This window comes from Fusarium falciforme, chromosome 5 (genome assembly GCF_026873545.1).
Source record: "Fusarium falciforme chromosome 5, complete sequence".
In the NCBI taxonomy this organism is placed as follows: Eukaryota; Fungi; Ascomycota; class Sordariomycetes; order Hypocreales; family Nectriaceae; genus Fusarium; species Fusarium falciforme.
In genome coordinates this window covers 3,425,081-3,441,073 of record NC_070548.1, presented here as the reverse complement: position 1 = coordinate 3,441,073, position 15,993 = coordinate 3,425,081, and the positions used below count along the sequence as shown (strand labels likewise).

General features: G+C 53.8%; 5 protein-coding genes across 5 annotated transcripts; all 5 read right to left on the bottom strand.

The window, feature by feature from the left end:
• Window positions 1-234: 234 nt before the first annotated feature.
• NCS54_00728700 (Hypothetical protein) lies at window positions 235-1,528 on the bottom strand (the record flags this gene model as incomplete). Its single annotated transcript, XM_053152718.1, has 2 exons — window positions 235-1,387; window positions 1,437-1,528. 2 exons carry the CDS (start codon window positions 1,526-1,528, stop codon window positions 235-237), a joined length of 1,245 nt encoding a protein of 414 aa, XP_053008693.1.
• Window positions 1,529-2,167: 639 nt separating this feature from the next.
• NCS54_00728600 (Hypothetical protein) lies at window positions 2,168-3,002 on the bottom strand (the record flags this gene model as incomplete). Its single annotated transcript, XM_053152717.1, has 5 exons — window positions 2,168-2,218; window positions 2,266-2,410; window positions 2,458-2,658; window positions 2,704-2,924; window positions 2,988-3,002. The coding sequence occupies 5 exons, from the start codon at window positions 3,000-3,002 to the stop codon at window positions 2,168-2,170; spliced, it is 633 nt and encodes a 210-aa protein (XP_053008692.1).
• A 357-nt stretch (window positions 3,003-3,359) lies between these two features.
• Window positions 3,360-4,377, bottom strand: NCS54_00728500 (Hypothetical protein; the record flags this gene model as incomplete). Its single annotated transcript, XM_053152716.1, has 3 exons — window positions 3,360-3,856; window positions 3,904-4,207; window positions 4,255-4,377. 3 exons carry the CDS (start codon window positions 4,375-4,377, stop codon window positions 3,360-3,362), a joined length of 924 nt encoding a protein of 307 aa, XP_053008691.1.
• Window positions 4,378-6,496: 2,119 nt separating this feature from the next.
• On the bottom strand, window positions 6,497-11,310 carry NCS54_00728400 (Protein kinase domain-containing protein; the record flags this gene model as incomplete). Its single annotated transcript, XM_053152715.1, has 10 exons — window positions 6,497-8,455; window positions 8,502-8,645; window positions 8,693-9,187; window positions 9,234-9,724; window positions 9,840-10,167; window positions 10,215-10,656; window positions 10,702-10,766; window positions 10,812-10,841; window positions 10,923-11,057; window positions 11,173-11,310. 10 exons carry the CDS (start codon window positions 11,308-11,310, stop codon window positions 6,497-6,499), a joined length of 4,227 nt encoding a protein of 1,408 aa, XP_053008690.1.
• A 2,429-nt stretch (window positions 11,311-13,739) lies between these two features.
• NCS54_00728300 (Hypothetical protein) lies at window positions 13,740-15,447 on the bottom strand (the record flags this gene model as incomplete). Its single annotated transcript, XM_053152714.1, has 3 exons — window positions 13,740-14,678; window positions 14,736-15,198; window positions 15,437-15,447. 3 exons carry the CDS (start codon window positions 15,445-15,447, stop codon window positions 13,740-13,742), a joined length of 1,413 nt encoding a protein of 470 aa, XP_053008689.1.
• Window positions 15,448-15,993: the final 546 nt, after the last annotated feature.

The following is a 15,993-nucleotide window of genomic DNA, read 5'->3' as shown; positions in this document are numbered from 1 at the left end:
TATGCGGATTTCTTGATCTCTATGCCTATGCCTCCCAAAGTAGGCCATTCAGAACCAGATATGGCCCTTCCATTCATTCCCACACGCCTGACGCCATGACCGTAATACGCCTTGGCCAATGATTAACCTTTATCCTTCATACACTGCAGCAATGTTGCTGCTGCTTTTCCTCTTCTTGTTCTTGCTTCTGCTGCGTCGACGGATTTTGCGCTTCCAAAACCAACATGTGATCTCCTAGTCATCCTTGTCGGCGTTGAGCACATCACCACTGAACAGTCCAAATGTGGCATCCAGCCACCAGATGAGCTTCCAGTACAAACTCGCGCGGGTCCAGTCGAATTCGCCTGTCTCGGTACGGGGAACCTCGTTGCCAATCATGCTACCACCGAACCACTTGACAAAGGGGATGGCGTTGACCAAGCGCTGCATGACCGTCTGCTGAGGAAGAAGTGCCTGCTCAGCGGGGAGAAGGGTGGCACGGCGGGCGGTAGGGATGCGACGACAGAAGACACTATCTTCATCTTGGATCTCGATTGGCTCGATGCCTGTGGTGGTGCTTTGGGGTAGCGGTTCGGTAACGGTTGCGGTCGACTGGCTGATGGTTCCCGTGTCCATGGTGAGGCTTGATGTTTGCGAGTGAGGAGGAGAAAGGTCGAGGAGACGGCTGTTGAATGAAGTAGGCATTCCACTAAAGCTCTTGGTCCTAGGAGTAGGAGCGGGCATGCTCTGAGATCGCGAATGGTCGGGGACAACGTTGTCAACATCGGGGCAAGCTTCGTCCTTGGCAGGGGGGTGTCCTCGGTAAGGCTCAGCATACACTAAGTGTCCCAGTATCCTCTGAGGGCTGGCATAGATGGCCGTCTCGCCAGCCTCGCTGCTTCCGAATGTGACCTTGACCCAGTGCTCTCCACCATCTGCCCGGTTCACCAGCGCTCGCTCGTCTGCGGTCAAGGTCCGGCGTCGCGTGAAGGCAGGGTCTCGGAGCTCAGACTTGTACCGGCGCTGAGTCGCAGGGGGCTCGCGGGGGTAATCTTCGAGGATGGTACCAGCCAGCCCCTCATATCGCGAGATGGCAGCGTACTGCTGGGTGGACGATCGGTAACCGCGGAGGATAACCTCGACGGGGGTAGACGTGACGGGTCGCTGGGCGGCTGCCTCCTCCTGCATCATACCGCTGTTCTTACGCTGGACGGCAGGCGCGGGAGCGGCAGCGGCCTGGTTGTTAACCCAGTCGCCAAAGAGCTTGTCTGCGGCGGCGAGGGTGGGATTCTCGCGGCTTCGGGCGGGTGTCCCTGTTCGTGATCGGGAACGACGAGTAGATTTGCCAAACGAGCCAGACTCGGCGACGGTGCGACGAGAGCGAGTGCTTCCCTGAGGGCCATCTTGCCTAGATGAAATGTCAGATTTGGGAGAAAGAAGATGGTGGAAGGCCGTACTGGTTGAAATACATGGCGTATGGCCGCTTGATGCCATCGTCGCCAATGTAGCACTCGTCGTCGGGGACGTTGTGGAGGATGAGAGGAGCCATGATGGGAGAAGGTGCTCGCCGAGCCGTAGATGGCGCAAGGAGATGGAGGTCGACGATGAGAGAGGATCGGTGGTTGGTGAGATGAAGAGTGTCAATGTTCACATGCGATGACCCCCCAAGTTGAGTTCTCCAAGTTGACTTGACTTTTTGGCGGGAACCAATTTTGGCAGTTGCACAGCAACCACTGAGGTTAGGCCGTTTAGGTAGGAGCCACCGACCATGTGGGGACAAGTTTCTCCGCGTTCCGCTGGAGCTTCAGGTACGAGACGCCCCCTGCTGAAAGCAGCTTTTTCTACTTCAATTTCATTGTATTTGTTGAAAAATTATTATTCTCTGCGAAGTATATCTCATGTGAAAGTAGATAACTGTTTTCGTCACCCAGAGAAGTGTGGAGCCAAAATTGTGAATCGCATCGCGTTGATCAAGGACTTCCATGTAATGCTACCGGCCTGGGTATACTAATCTGCTCTGACAAAGACAACACCATGCAAAAATGCTGCAAAAAGACCCAAGAAATGAACAAAAGCGGCTACTTGAAGATAAAGCAAACTTATTACTGTTGAAATGAAAATGAAAACAAGTCGCAAGGATCGAATTCTAATCCAGAGAGAAAATGGGGTATCATGGATACTCTTAGTGCTAGTCCTCTCTTCCATCGAGCCAGCTCGTGCAATGGATGCATCGCGCAGACTATGGTTGTTAGCCAGTTTCTGCACATCCAGGAACTTTCCTCCTACCTTTTCGTTGATTCTTTGTCTGCAGTACTTGCACTTCTTGGTGTGCTTGATGATGGGCTCAGTCGACGCGAGCTGGTACAGATGTGCAAGGCCATACAGCGAGAGGCCGAGCATGGCAAATGATATGACCTGGTTGATAAACGACCTGGTGCTGTTAGTCTCTGGACAAGACATAATGAGCACATTTCTCACCCGTAGGCCATGACAACGGCGCCGTCATCTTGCGCTTGATGGAGCGTGTTGTATCCCGCCGACGAGTCAAAGTTGGGCCCAGGCTTCAGCACCGCAAACTTCTCCTCCATGTTCTTGTTGAGCGGAAGAATGATGGAGATGGGCGGCATGAGCACATCACTGACAAACGACTTGACCAAGTCTGTAAAGGCAGCGGCGAGACTATCATTGTCAGCGTTGAAGCCTGCACAACGCGTGCTCACTCACATTAGACCAAAGGCAATTTGGAGGATGTTGCCTTGAAAGGCAAAGTCGACAAAGCCGTCCCAGAAGCGACGGACCCTTCGCTGCCCGCGGTCGAGCAGCGAGTCCGACTCCCCTGAGCCGGACTCTTCATCGTGGAATCCGCCGGGCATGGTCTGGTAACCAGTAGACCGAGATGTTCCCCAGGGTCGAGGCAGGTTGAGGCGAGAAGCGACAAACATTTGCTATCAAGTAGAATCTAGACGAGTTCTGAAGTCAAATCAGGTTTGCCATGTCATGACGCATACAAATAAGTTGTGCATGTTGGTGGTTGGTGTGGCACGACAGTTGGATGCCTGTCACTTTATTCGAGGACCGCGGTGGTGACGTCACAAGCACTATTCAGGGGTCTACCAAGGCAATCTTTAAACATTGCACGCATGACACTGGGAAAAATCACTTGGAGCCATTTTGGATAGACCAGCTATCTTATTACTATTTGATATTTACTAGTTGTTCGTACGCCAGTTGCGTGGCTGTGTGTATTTGTGTAAGTCATAAAAGGAGGGAACCATTCTTCAACCCCTTAGCAAGTAAAACACTCTGGTATCATAGCCGCCACCCCAAAACCCATTTTTTACCAAGGAAAGTGTGTGAATCATTCTAGTCGTCAGGAATCTTTAGTAGCTGCCCTTGCGAGGTGTCCACTGTCGCTTTCTCTCGCGTCGCATGAGGCAGAGGTGTGTCGCCCAGTAGACTGTGGCAGCGATCATGAGTCCGGAAGATGCCCAGGTCAAGGCGAGGAACTTTGTGCCAAGGGATGCAGAAATTCCAACATCATCGCCAACATCGTTGATCTTATCGACGCCCTTGTCGCCGGCGACTGTCACGAGGATGCTGCCTACTGTGAGACACAGTGCTGCGAGAGTCGCGAGACCGAGGTTGGCTGCATTGACACCGCGGCGCGAAAAGAGGAAGAAGGCTGCGAGACTGCCCAGCATAGCAAGACCAGAGAAGCCTACGCCGAGGACGTAAAGAACGAATAGGGCGAGCAGGGCCGAGTTGAGCATGTCGATCGAGTCCTGAATATCATCGGGCCAGTTGATATCGGTCAAGCTGAGCTGGAACGGGCCAACTTCGAGCTGGTGGTCGAGCAGCTCAGTAAGGTTGAAGCGTTCTAAAATGGTCAGCATATTTCCCAGCGTTGCATCTCGAGTAACTCACTCTCAGGGGCCGAGTTGGTACAGTTGGTAACGTTGAACCCAGCACCCGGGCTCGTGGCATTGGGCTTAAAGTCTCCGTCGCACGTCGACATGACATGGATAGAGTACCACTCGGAAACACCAAGCCTGTCGGCCAATTCGTCGGCGACCTCGCCGGTAATGTCGTTGATCTCTTCCTTGACCTTCTCCTTAGCCTTGTTCCATTTATCCTTGACACTGCCGAAGAAGCTGTCGTCGTCTTCCTCGTTGGTGGAAGCGTCGCTGCTGGTATCGATCAAGTTTTGGCCGATCATTGAGGTGTTGAGCTGGGCTTATTAATAAATAAACATACATGAGTACAATCTCAACTTACTCGTGCTACAGCATACTCTTCCATAAAGCCTTCATTATGACCAGCAAAGAGGCACAGGATGGAGAGTATAAAGGCCACCAAGGATAACACCAAGGGGAAAAAGACAAAAAACCTCGACAGCATGGTGTAAGTCGTGTCCCCTATCACAAGCGTTCCTAGTCGAATATTCTCAAAGTATACAACAAAAAAGGGAATGTCTAGAAAGGAATATCAACAGGACAATGTCCCCTTTGGGAGGTGGGAGTGCCCTATATAGGCATCCCTCCAACATCATGGTGCGACATGATTCACAGTCAAAGAACGACCGCCATCCAAGCAAACGAAAAACCCCAGCCGCTAGAGAATCAGAACCAGGTTTGACCCAGGTGAGCGCATCGCCCTGCAAATCATGGCCAGAAACAAAGGCCCTTTCCACACGCGGCATACATCCTGGCCAATCGTGGGCCGCCGCGGATCCAAGGCGCTTGCGTCATGATCGGGGGGCAGTTTGTTCGCAGGCGGCTGGGAAAACCGGTTCTTTGGCTTGCCGGTGGAGAGGACCCCTGGAGGCTTGCTGTCAGCCACTCGAGCCGCGCACCGACGACGCGTGTGAAACGGGGCGGCGAGAGGCTTTCTTTGTTAGTAAGTTCAGCAACACCCTCGTGTTCTATCTTTGTTCGCCCAGAGAGGCCTCATTCTCGTGTTTGAACGTCCCCTTTGTGGGTTTAGTGGATCTCAGGCTTTGTTGGACCCTGGATTTGAGTTAAGCATAATCGACAGATTATGTTGTCCCGACAAGGTTTGCTCGCTACGTGGCGATTTTGGGCTTGGGACGAGGCTTGGCTGTGCATTGAATCAGTAGCACAACCGCTAATGCAACTAATGACGAACAATGCACCCTGAGCTCTTGATAACAGCCGTCGATGGCCTCTGCCGAGCTTCACATCACAGATGGATAAATGCTTCCCAGTCTTGCTCTTCCTTGTTAGCCTGACTGACTGCCCGCCATCCCCAACCAAGAGCGGGTCATCCGCTCAATCACCCAGTCGGCTTCCGTAGCTCAGTTGGTTAGAGCGTCGTACTAATACTTCAGTTTACACTGTAATATCAGTGATGCGAAGGTCTCAGGTTCAAGCCCTGGCGGGAGCAATCCCATACGCCTTCTGGGTGCTTTCTTTTTGCATTTTGAGGCCGTGTTGGTCCAGTTATGCTCTGGTGATGTCCTGGGCTTGGTGTCGATTGCTACTGAGGCTGTCACGTGGCGACCGTTGCACATTAGGCGACCTTGATCATGACCTCAGCCTAAGGATTGCCGAATTAGGAAAGCAATCACATCATGACTGCCTCTTTTTTTTTTTTTTTTTTGCTTGCTCTGAGGTAAACTGCCAGGTTAAAGCGCCCGAGCCGACGGGAGTGGTGTTACGGGACTAGCAAACTTCTCGAGGCCATCACAGTGCGTGCCAAGTTCTGTAGTGCTAGGGAGTCTTCCCACCTCTGGGGTCCTGGTTGACATGCCCATAGAGGACGGAGAAATTTTCGCTTCTACGGTGATGATCAGCTTAATGTCCGAGAGGGGTTCTGAGAAGGATGTTCTCTCCGACGCCACTACGGGTTCTTGGTCAAGGGAGTGCCAGAGCCGTTCTCTAGCAGGGCTCAGGGCAGCTGGGCCTGTCATGGCAGAGATACTTGAGTGATGACGGAGTTGACACTAGAGATATCTCTCGGCTTTGGTTCAATCTCTGGTTCTGGCACCTCGATTAGGCCGGCCTCAAGACACCGTAAACATGAAATGCCGGCTGCTTCATCGCGATACCCATCATTCTCTTTACCTTGCTGAGCAATGGCTAGGGTGCATCCTCATCCTCTGAGACACGCAGTCTTACTATTGTATACATCCCAAGCGCTTTGAGATAAACATGCCCGCTCCCTTACCTCAACATGCCTTGGATTGGTCACCATGAAGTGGTTGGATTAAGGATGTATGAAACAGAGGTGCCCAGAGCTAGGGCTAGCTATGACACATGTGAGCCTTGAGCCAATTCATCACACTTTAGCTAGAAAAAGACAAAATAGAAAGGCATCTAGAATAGCAAGAATTGCTTCGTATTGATCTTTTGCGTTTGTACTCCTGTATCGCTGCCCCCCTTGTGTTATCGCGTCTATCATGACATCCTCTTCATCACCCTCCGCGTCATGTCTTCTCATGTGTAAAATCATGTACCTTCATGCTTCTCTCTTATCTCATGCACATTCCTCCTGTTCATCAAGGCCACTTGATCTCACCTGGCACTCGGCTCCGTCTCTTACCCACGGCGCCTGACGCCCCTGATAGACCGGCTGGCGGTGGCATGCCCCCGTCTCGGCTGCCTAGGCCATCGCGGCTGCCTGGTGCGCGACCCACGTTCTCCTTGTTGCTCATGCTGCTCTCGCTGCGGACGACCATGGGAATGTCACCTCGTGATCCGATGGCAGAGCTGTTGCCATTGCCGCTGACTCCCACCGCTGATCGTGAGCCGCTGCCGCCGGCCAGAGACGTTCGCGGGAGCCGGCTCTTGCCCGCGGCGCCAAATTCGCCGCTGATACGTCGGGGAATCCCTGTAGGACCGTCTCTGCTCCGCGGACGGTACAGCATACCCTCCCGTTCCACCGCCGCCGAGCGTCGCGGGCTCGCTGCTACTTCTATGTAGGCATTGCCTGCGAGGCTGGCGCGGCTTCTATGAGTTGGCGTTTGCGGAACCGACATAGACGAGTGCAGTCCAGGGGGTGTGTAGCTCGTATTACGTCGCGATCCCCGACGTGATGAGGTCGAACTTGGTACAGAACTCGGTACGTTCTCGTGGGGTCTTCCACTGCCCTCAATATTCGACTTGACCAGCTCCGAAGCCAGGTTCCGCACCAGGACAGCCGAGTCCTTCTCTGATAAGGTCTGAATTGCAGCCATGAGAGACCGCACTTGGGAGCTGTTGAGTGACCGTGTTCCATCACCACTGCCCAATCCGGGCTCACAAGCGTCCACGATAGTCCTCACCAGCCTGAGGAGGTTCAGCCGCACAACAGCCTTCTTGTGTCCTAGGCGCTGCGCAATACCCGCAAACATCTCGGGCTTCGCCAGCGACGCCGCAACTGACGGGCTCAGGCGCAGCAGTTTGAGCAACGGCTCCAGAAGGTTCGAATCGAAGGCATTGAGTCTGTTTGTGCCAAAGCAGCTGACAATGGCGCGCGTGAAGCTGCCCTCAACCAGGTGGCTCTCCACGTTGGCCGTCTCCTCCTGCAGCCAAATCAAGATGGCGTCAAGCGCGGTAACCTGCCAGTACTGATCTGTAAGTAGTGACACGTAAAAGTCGAGACCCTTGTTCTGCCATAGATATCTCCGCCCTTTTGATCCCGAATGCGCCATGTCGCAGAGGATCGGAAGAGCAAACTCCTTCGGGGGGCGATCGGTCTGCATGATACGTAGCAGCAGTGGGATAATACCACCAACCGCAGCATCTTCCTGGCGTTCCTTGCTCAGACGACAGAGGTTGAACAAGGTGTTGAGGACCTGGTTGGAGATCTCGCGGAAATGGGTCTGACCCTTCTTCATGCTGTAGCTGAGAAGATCAATCAAGAACTCGATAGCATCAGCCGAGTGAAGCGATTCGATAGTTGTCGAAAGCATCGACAAGTTCTTGATGAACTTGAGCATCGTGATTTGGTGGATGGGTGTCATGCGGCGTAGATCCTTCAGTACGCTCTTCAGCACCTGCCGATCTGCAACTACCTCCTTGACGTAGTTCTCCGCCTGGCTGAAGAGATAGAAAATGTTGACAATTCGTCCCTCAATAAGCTCGCCCAGTTCGTCCTCGCCCTCCTCGTCGAGGACCCTGTGTAGAACCAGTGCCAATGGATAAAGAATCTTGCTTCGTGAAAAGATTCTGCAAAAGTCGTTCTTGGGTGTTGGGCCTTGGAGTTCAAAAACGTTCCAGATTCCGTTGACTCCAATAAGCACCAGGTCTCTCGTAACATCGTAGTCTTCATCGAGGAACTCGACCAGGACGTTAAGACCACCTGCTGATACAAACATCTGTAGTGTTAATGTAGATGTCTGATACATCTGACGAACAAAGGCAGCTGCCTCGAGACGGATCTCGTCAGAGTATTGCCGTGCAGCAAACTTGGTAATGATGGGAATTCCACCGACGAAGCAGAGGTTTTCTTGAATTTCCACGTCATCCAGGATAATCTTGGGATGTTAGTGAGTCTCTTGATAAAGGCGACTGTAAACTTACTGCATTGACAACCTTGAGCAGCTGTAATATCATGTACTGTCTGCTCTTGACTGTACATGGCTCTAGGATCTCAAGAATGGGCAGCAATCCGTGGGCGCTGATAATCAAGTTCTTCACCTCGCTGTTCTCCCAGAGCAAGGCAAGCTACACATGGTTAGTAAGTCCTCAATCAAAAGGTTGTCAAGACTTACAAGGTCCTCGGAGAACTCAGCCAGGGCGTCCTCGCCCTCTGTCGTCTTCAACGACCTCACTAATCCCTCAACCTTCTCTGCTAACCTGGCGTGTCGATCCCTGGCAATATTTGCCTCCAAGTCCATCTCGTCCCATCCTGGGTCCATCGACGCAAACGGATCGTCTTCATCCTCGTCGTCTCCTAGCCAGGAGTTGCTCGACACGCGCGACATTAGCATCAATCCGCCATCCTCAGAACCTCTCTCGCTCTCCTCCTTTTCGGCTATCGAGTCTTCGGGGCCGAAAATGTCGCTAAAATCTTCGTCGTCGTCCTCTGCGAATTTCTGAATCTCTATCGACGACCGAGTACGTCGCATAGGTCGATCGGGAAGCACGGATGGTCGAGAGCTGGGCTTCTTCTTGATGCTGCTCCCAACGGGATCCTGCATTGATCTCGGCAGGGTCGTGAGGTCTGATGGATGGAATAGTTGTGGTGCATCGCTCTGCCGTGAGCCCTGAAAATTGTGAGCCTGATAGTCCATCATGATACGTACAACCTACTCTTCGTACAGCTTGATTCACCTTGTGGGTGAATACACTATCATTATCCACAAACAGATCCGAAAAGTCCTCGACGCTGTGCTCGCGATACACAACGTCTGGTCTCGATGGGAGCTCAAACTTGTTGTTAAAGTGTGATTTCGTAGGTGATCTGGTCCGGCCTGAGCCTACGGCCCTGCTCGAGCTCGACTTGTTCCGGCTGTGTGATTTGGGCTCTGGGGTCTTGGTGGTCTTCTTCGGTAGAGGCCGGATCGTCTGCTCCTGAGGATCATTGTCCTGCCAGTGATTCGGGCCCTTTATCGTCATGAGTTCTCCCTCAAAGTCGTCGTCGTAGGCGCTGCTATCGTTTCTTCCATCATTCACCGAGGCAAACGCCTTGAGGCGGTCGCTGGACAAGAGGCCGCCAAAATTATCCTGAGGCTTGAGATGGGGTAGCTGCAGCGCACTCGGTGAGATGGCTGTAGCAAAGTCGTCATCCCAATTGTCGTCATCTGCGTAGATTAATGTCAGTCCCTGGAGGAAGCTTGAACGGATTCGGTCGACCGAGGACGCCAAATGCCCGGTTGCGGTTTAAGGCGACCGGATCGCCGAGGGATTTGCACATACCAGCAAGTTCAGGCTTACTGAAAGCTTCAGCGCCAGGTCGGGGTTTGGGGAGAGCCAAAGAACTCTTGGCGGGCGTTCCACCGAGGAACCGTGTCGAGGGGCCTGATTCGGAGCCAGTCGAGGCTCGGAGCGATGACTCGGATGACTTGAGCGCCTTATTCCACTGCTTGACCTCCTCGACAGCATCACTGAAATTGGCTGGTGCTTTTGATACGGGTGCTTCGGTTCGACGACAGCCTGTGATCCAAGCATGACGGAGCAATTTGCGGGCTGTTACACGAAGATTTGGGTCTTTCTGAAAACACTGCATCAGAAAGTCTCGGGCGGCCTGAATCAAGTCAGCAAAGGGCGACAGGCATAATTGGGTGGACCAACCGCCGAGATTCCTTCAGGTAGAGGGGGATGGTCGTCGTTCACGATGGCGAATAGCGCAGGCATGGCGGCGAGGTTGTGATATGGGGGTTTGCCCTGAAGGAGCTCGATGACGGTGCAACCGACACTCCAGATATCAGAGGCAGAGCTCGCTCCAGACAGCTGAATGATCTCAGGGGCCATCCAGTAGGGGGTGCCGACAACTTGCGCCTCCTTGTCTTGTCCACCAGCTAGAGTGCTGGTGGAAACTCCAAAATCTGCGAGTTTGACTGTTCCATCTTTGGTGGTGAGAATGTTGGCGCCCTTGATGTCTCTGTGGATAACACCCTGGTCGTGGAGATACTGAAGTCCCTGTAGGACTTGGGTCATGTAGACACCAACGAGATTCTCGGGGAATTTGCCATAAGCCTTGCAGATCGAGTGCAGGGAACCATTTTCGCAGTACCTAGTTGGTCAGCCAGGCATTTTGAAGATCCATGGGAATTCGTACTCGAGAATAATATTAAGGGCGTCAACGGACTTGACGTATCCAATATACTTGACAATATTGTCGTGCTGTCATGGTTAGAGGTTATATCGCCTTCAGAGGGAGCTTCTTACATGAAGATTCTTGAGCAAATTAATTTCACTCTAATCGTCGCTCTGTCAGCATCTCGGTTCCAGGTAACCCCATAAGCTCTCGTTCTTCAACTTATCCAGGAACAAACCCACCTCAATCATGCGCAGTTCACTTTTGGGCAGATCCGCGAGCTTGATCTGCTTGACAGCGACCGCCTCGCCGTTGCCCCAGTTGAAAGCCTTGTATACGGATCCAAAAGCGCCCTTCCCAAGGCATTCACCTAAGCGCTACACGCAGATATAACGTTAGCACTTTGGCACAACTCTCCCTGAACCTAAACCCTTGCTTCCTCCTCTCGTCCTACAAAAATTTTTGGCGCGGGAGCTTGGAGAGTGTACGCACGTAGTCCTTGAGCCCCGGATCCTGCAGGGCAGAGCTCTCGCGGTGCTTCTCCTTGCGAGAGGGCGTGCCGGGCATTGGTCGCTCGCGGCTGGCCACGGCGGCGCGGCCATTGGCGTGGAACTGCCGCTCGGGCAGCATCTCTCGGGCACGCTCTCACTACGTGAGGCTCGGTTATAGCGACGGCCAGCTGAGAATCTGCCTCTTCGGGACGAGCAGAGGCGGGCGACGAGGAAGAGAACCGGGTTTCTGTGTCAAGACGGAGATCTCATTCCCGGCAAAGATCGAGGCAGGGGAGGGCGAAGAGCGGTAACGGTTCGTTTCTACATGCGAAGTCGAGATTGAGGTCGTCTTTGGGCCGCTCAGTAACTTCGGCCGTCTCGTTGAGGAGGTCGTGCGGTTCGCAGGATCGTCGAGGTCGTCAACGTGATCGAGTCAAGGGTTGTCGGAGGGGAGACGAGAGAGAGAGCAGAGGTTTGTTTCGTTTCGTGCGGCCGCTAAAACGAGAGGACGGGTTGGACTACGCACAGAGGCCCAGGGAGCAAGGAGGGGATCAGACGGGCAAGTTTGCAAGAGAGAAGAGAAGAATGAATGACAACTGGGCAGAAATTCGGCTCGACTGGACCAAAAGATTGATCCCCAATCATGGACCTGCGCTCGCTCAAGGTGTTGTTTCTCGCAACCCAACCTACGCCGGGGCCCAGGTACCCGTACCTGCGGTCCCTGCCTGCTGGCCTCCGCCGAGTGGACGGGCGTGGACGCTGCCTGTAACTCCAGCGCTGTTCAGCGCCCTGCAGAGGGATGGCCCGCTACTGGGCCGCAGGTCCCGATACTTACAGGGCTGTCTCCCGGCACTGGGCGGTGCGGGCTGTTCCCCACTGGCTCATCGCCCGCGCATGGTGGATGGCCCCCCGGTTCTCCACAGTGAGGTGAGGTGAGGTGGCTCTCTGCTGGTGACACCCAACAGCAGCAACCACGCCGACAACGAAGCAATCCATCCATACCTGAGGGAACGGCAGGCTGCAGAACTCTATCATGTTCATGATGGCCCATATCTCAAGCCTTACAAGCCAGTGTCTTTCCTCGACAATGCTATGGCTTTCCGTTGAAACAGCCCAAGTTCATGCCATGCCATGCCATGTCATGTAATGCAATGCATTCACTCACAACTCTGACCCTGCCTTACTTGCCCAACTCCTTGTAAGGCTGTCCGTCCGAAAGGGCAGCATGTCCCGCTCATCCTCATTGGGCGACGCTCCTAATCAAAGTGTCGCAGAATTTCCAAGACATCTCCATCGCCCTCGAGTAAGGTAAGCCATCCCCGGAACTACAACGACGGGTTACGACATTGGTGCGCCTCTCACCGCCGGCAGGATGGAAGGACAATCAAAAAAGAAAGTGGCCGAGGGATTTCATGTGTGCCTGAATGAGTCGTCATGCGCACAATGTACTCACTCTTGACACCCGGCTTATTCTCTTTCAGCCAGCTCCTGCGACGCCTCAACTACTAGTTACGGCCAGGATGACTTGTAAGCGAACGACCAACAACGCCGACTCTCGGGCAAACCGCAGTGACACTTCCCTGCTCGCAACGCAAACGATACCGATCTATCATCTACTACCGCCCCTAGCCTTGGGCCACTAATGCGTCTCATCCCGGTATGTACGACAGACTTGAGGGGGCTGCGAACCTCTGATCTGGAGTGCATCGCCGCGGCCATGCCAACTCGAGAAATGCGCTTACCTCTCTTTTCTTCACACCATGTCGAATGCCCCCTTGTCCGTAGCTGGTCAAGGATATTTCACTGCCGATCGATTTCGAGTCGCGGGGGGGAAGACTCGTTGTAAGCAGTAACCAACGAGTTCAGGCTATCCCCTGATCAAAGCGCAATCACTCTTGGCCAGCCTGACGTGACGCTGGCATGACGATGTCTCGCACCCTCCGTAGACGACCAGGGGATACATACTCGTCAATGCGGCAGGGCATCCTCGTTTCGTCATTGCCGCGTCTTACCAATCGGTTGGTAACTATGTACGCGCGGATGCCCTCAAGAGCCCTGGCACCCTCGATGGTCAACTGCACCAAGGACCGGAGAAACCCTCGCATCTTGGCACCTTAAGCCCTCGTATTTCTCATCTGTATCCAGCAGTTATCGCGACCAACAGCACGCAGCCGTTCCGAAGACAAGGTACTCCAAGCCACCATTGTTTTGCATCTGCCAGGGCCTGTCTAGATGAGGGTCCAGGCACATGCATGACGCCGCAAATATATCCAAAACCCCCTCGCAATAAGCCCAGCAGTCAAAGCACTAGACGTGACCAAAATGTCTGGCTCATGATATTGAATTGTAGCGTGGGCGAGTTTCCGCACGACAGCTAAATAAAAGCACCCGCAATTATACAGAATTGACTCAAACGCCCGTTAACCGCTGACCGTCCCAGTATACTCAGACATCTAAACCTCCGACACTCCGACACTCCGACGCTTCCTCGCTGTTGTTTTCCTGACACATTGAGCACCCTGTCAGTTTTGGTCCGTTATAAAATACAAAGCAAATGTGCCCGCTCGCTCATTCAGGCCCATCTCCTGGCAAGTTTCGACTGAGGCCTGCCTCGGCCCACCACTCGTCCGGTATATCTTCACGACGTGCCAGACTTCGAACAATGCGCTGCATTCCCATCCAGTCGTCGTCACCAACAATTGTGTTGTTTCCCGATGTTGTTGAGCCCTCGCGAGTGACCCCCCATCGCTCCAAAACTTGCTCGTCATCCGAGTTTCCCACAGATAATTGTCCTACCCAACCATGGCGAGGGCGTTGATGAGCAAGAGGCAATGGACCATCCAGTTCAGCCGTGTTTCCCGTGGCATCCTCCCCACTGGGCAAAGGGCCGTCCGGTGATCGTCGCCGCCGAGTGGCCGAGGATTCGGAGTTGACTGCCCCACTACCCCGGCTGATAGGCCCGTCGACCGGTCCATCCAAGTTGTAATCGGGCACTCGGACCCGAACACGTCGCAACGCATCCCGGCGACGACGGATTAGCGCAAAGTCGGGGTGCTCGTAATCAGGCGATTCTGTGTCCGAGTTTTCGCAGCCCGATTCACAAGCCTGGTCAACCGACGTGTCGTGGGGCGGGTCAGGAGCAGTCAGAGGTGTGCTTGACGATGCGCCAGCACTCTGCGACGCAACAGTCGATGCAAAAGATGAGCCCGCGCTTGGCGGTTGAGGGTCGGGTGTGAGGGTAGTCAAAAGGGTGTCCCACACCTCAGGGCTGAGGCTTCTATCGCGATCACCAAGTCCATCAACACCTCGGTTTGGTTGCGAGGTCGCGTTGCGTCGACGCTCAGTCATTTCAAGCCTAGCCATTGCGCGGTTTCGGAACTCGGCTCGTCGGCGTCTTCTCTCTTGTTCGGCGCTTGATGAGCGAGTAGTGGTAGGTGGCTGTTGAACGGGAGGGGGAGGCCCTCGTAGAGGTCCATCTTCATCCTGCTGAAAGCTAACCGGACCAACCTGAAGAGTATGTTAGCGATGATGCTCAACTAGCAAGAGCAAAGGCTAGAAACTGACAATTCGAGACCGGTTGTATCGCGGCAGAGTTTCAAATGTCCACCATCCAAGATCGACCTGCTCGTCTGGCTGCTCGTTGGTCGTCCCGGGCGCAGGCCAGTTATCCCTGAACAGAGAGGTGAGTTGTTCCTCCAGGGTGTTTCTTCGGCGATCTTCAGGCCTCGGGCCATCGCGAAATCGCACTGAGTCTGGGACATTGGGAACCGTCATGGAGTCGACATCAGGACCAATCCTCGACACCAAATGGCTCTCCCTCAAGGGGCTAGGTCGCCATCTCGCCATGAAGTCTCGTTCTCTACGCTCGCTATCGCGAATGGAGATGTGACGGCGCAATGCAGCGCGGCGCTCACGATATTCGGCAGCACGTCCATGGCGACGAATTCCAGAACGGTTTGGTGACGTAGCTCTGCTCTTGTCTGAAGCTTTAGGTGGGAGATCTGACTCGACAGGGGCGATAAACAATCTGTAGATCCAATAAATCAGTACATGTCCAAAAGTCAATCTTGACTCGGCGACACAAAGTTGAAATGCACCAACGCCCTCGTAGTTAATGCAACGGCAAGGCGGATTCACGGTCGGAGCACGATCTATGTTGCGCCGGCTTGCGAAGCGATAGCGAAAGATGGATCGACCGGGGATCACTGCGTTGGCGCGATGGCAACGAGAGGCATCCGAGGAAAAAAAAACAAGGCTGCGCTTACGGGAGACCCATGGCTGTAGGAGCGAAAGCAGTGGAAATAAAGCTAAAAGCGAGCGACGAGAAAAAGAGGCCGAAAAATAATCAACACTTCAACAAATGCAAAATGCCAAAATGTTCAAATGTTGGCCTAAAGAAAGATGAAAGATGGTTGATGACGGCGCTGCCTAGAGCCGGAAGCGTGAAGCATGAAGCGGGCGGGTAATTAACCGGTGGAGAGGATGAAAGAATGGAGTCCGAGACGGTCCAGCAAAGGGGCGCGGGGGGGAGAGATTCATTCGAGAAGAAGTGACGAAATGGAGCAGCCAATCAGGCGGTGGCGAGGCTTAAAGTCTGAGGTGGTCGCGCGCGTGCGCGTTGAGTGAAGCGTGTCTCGCGTGATCAGGGCTGTTAGTGATTGGTGCAGGTTCACGACGAAGTGTCAAGCAAGTTGGCAGGGGACTAGCAAATCGTATCAGATGTGGCTCGTGCGGTCGGTTCGCCCGATAACGGATTTGGCCACCTGTGGCGGAGGGGTGGTGTGGCTGGTGCATCAAGAGTGGGTCAATGCTTCCAGACTTC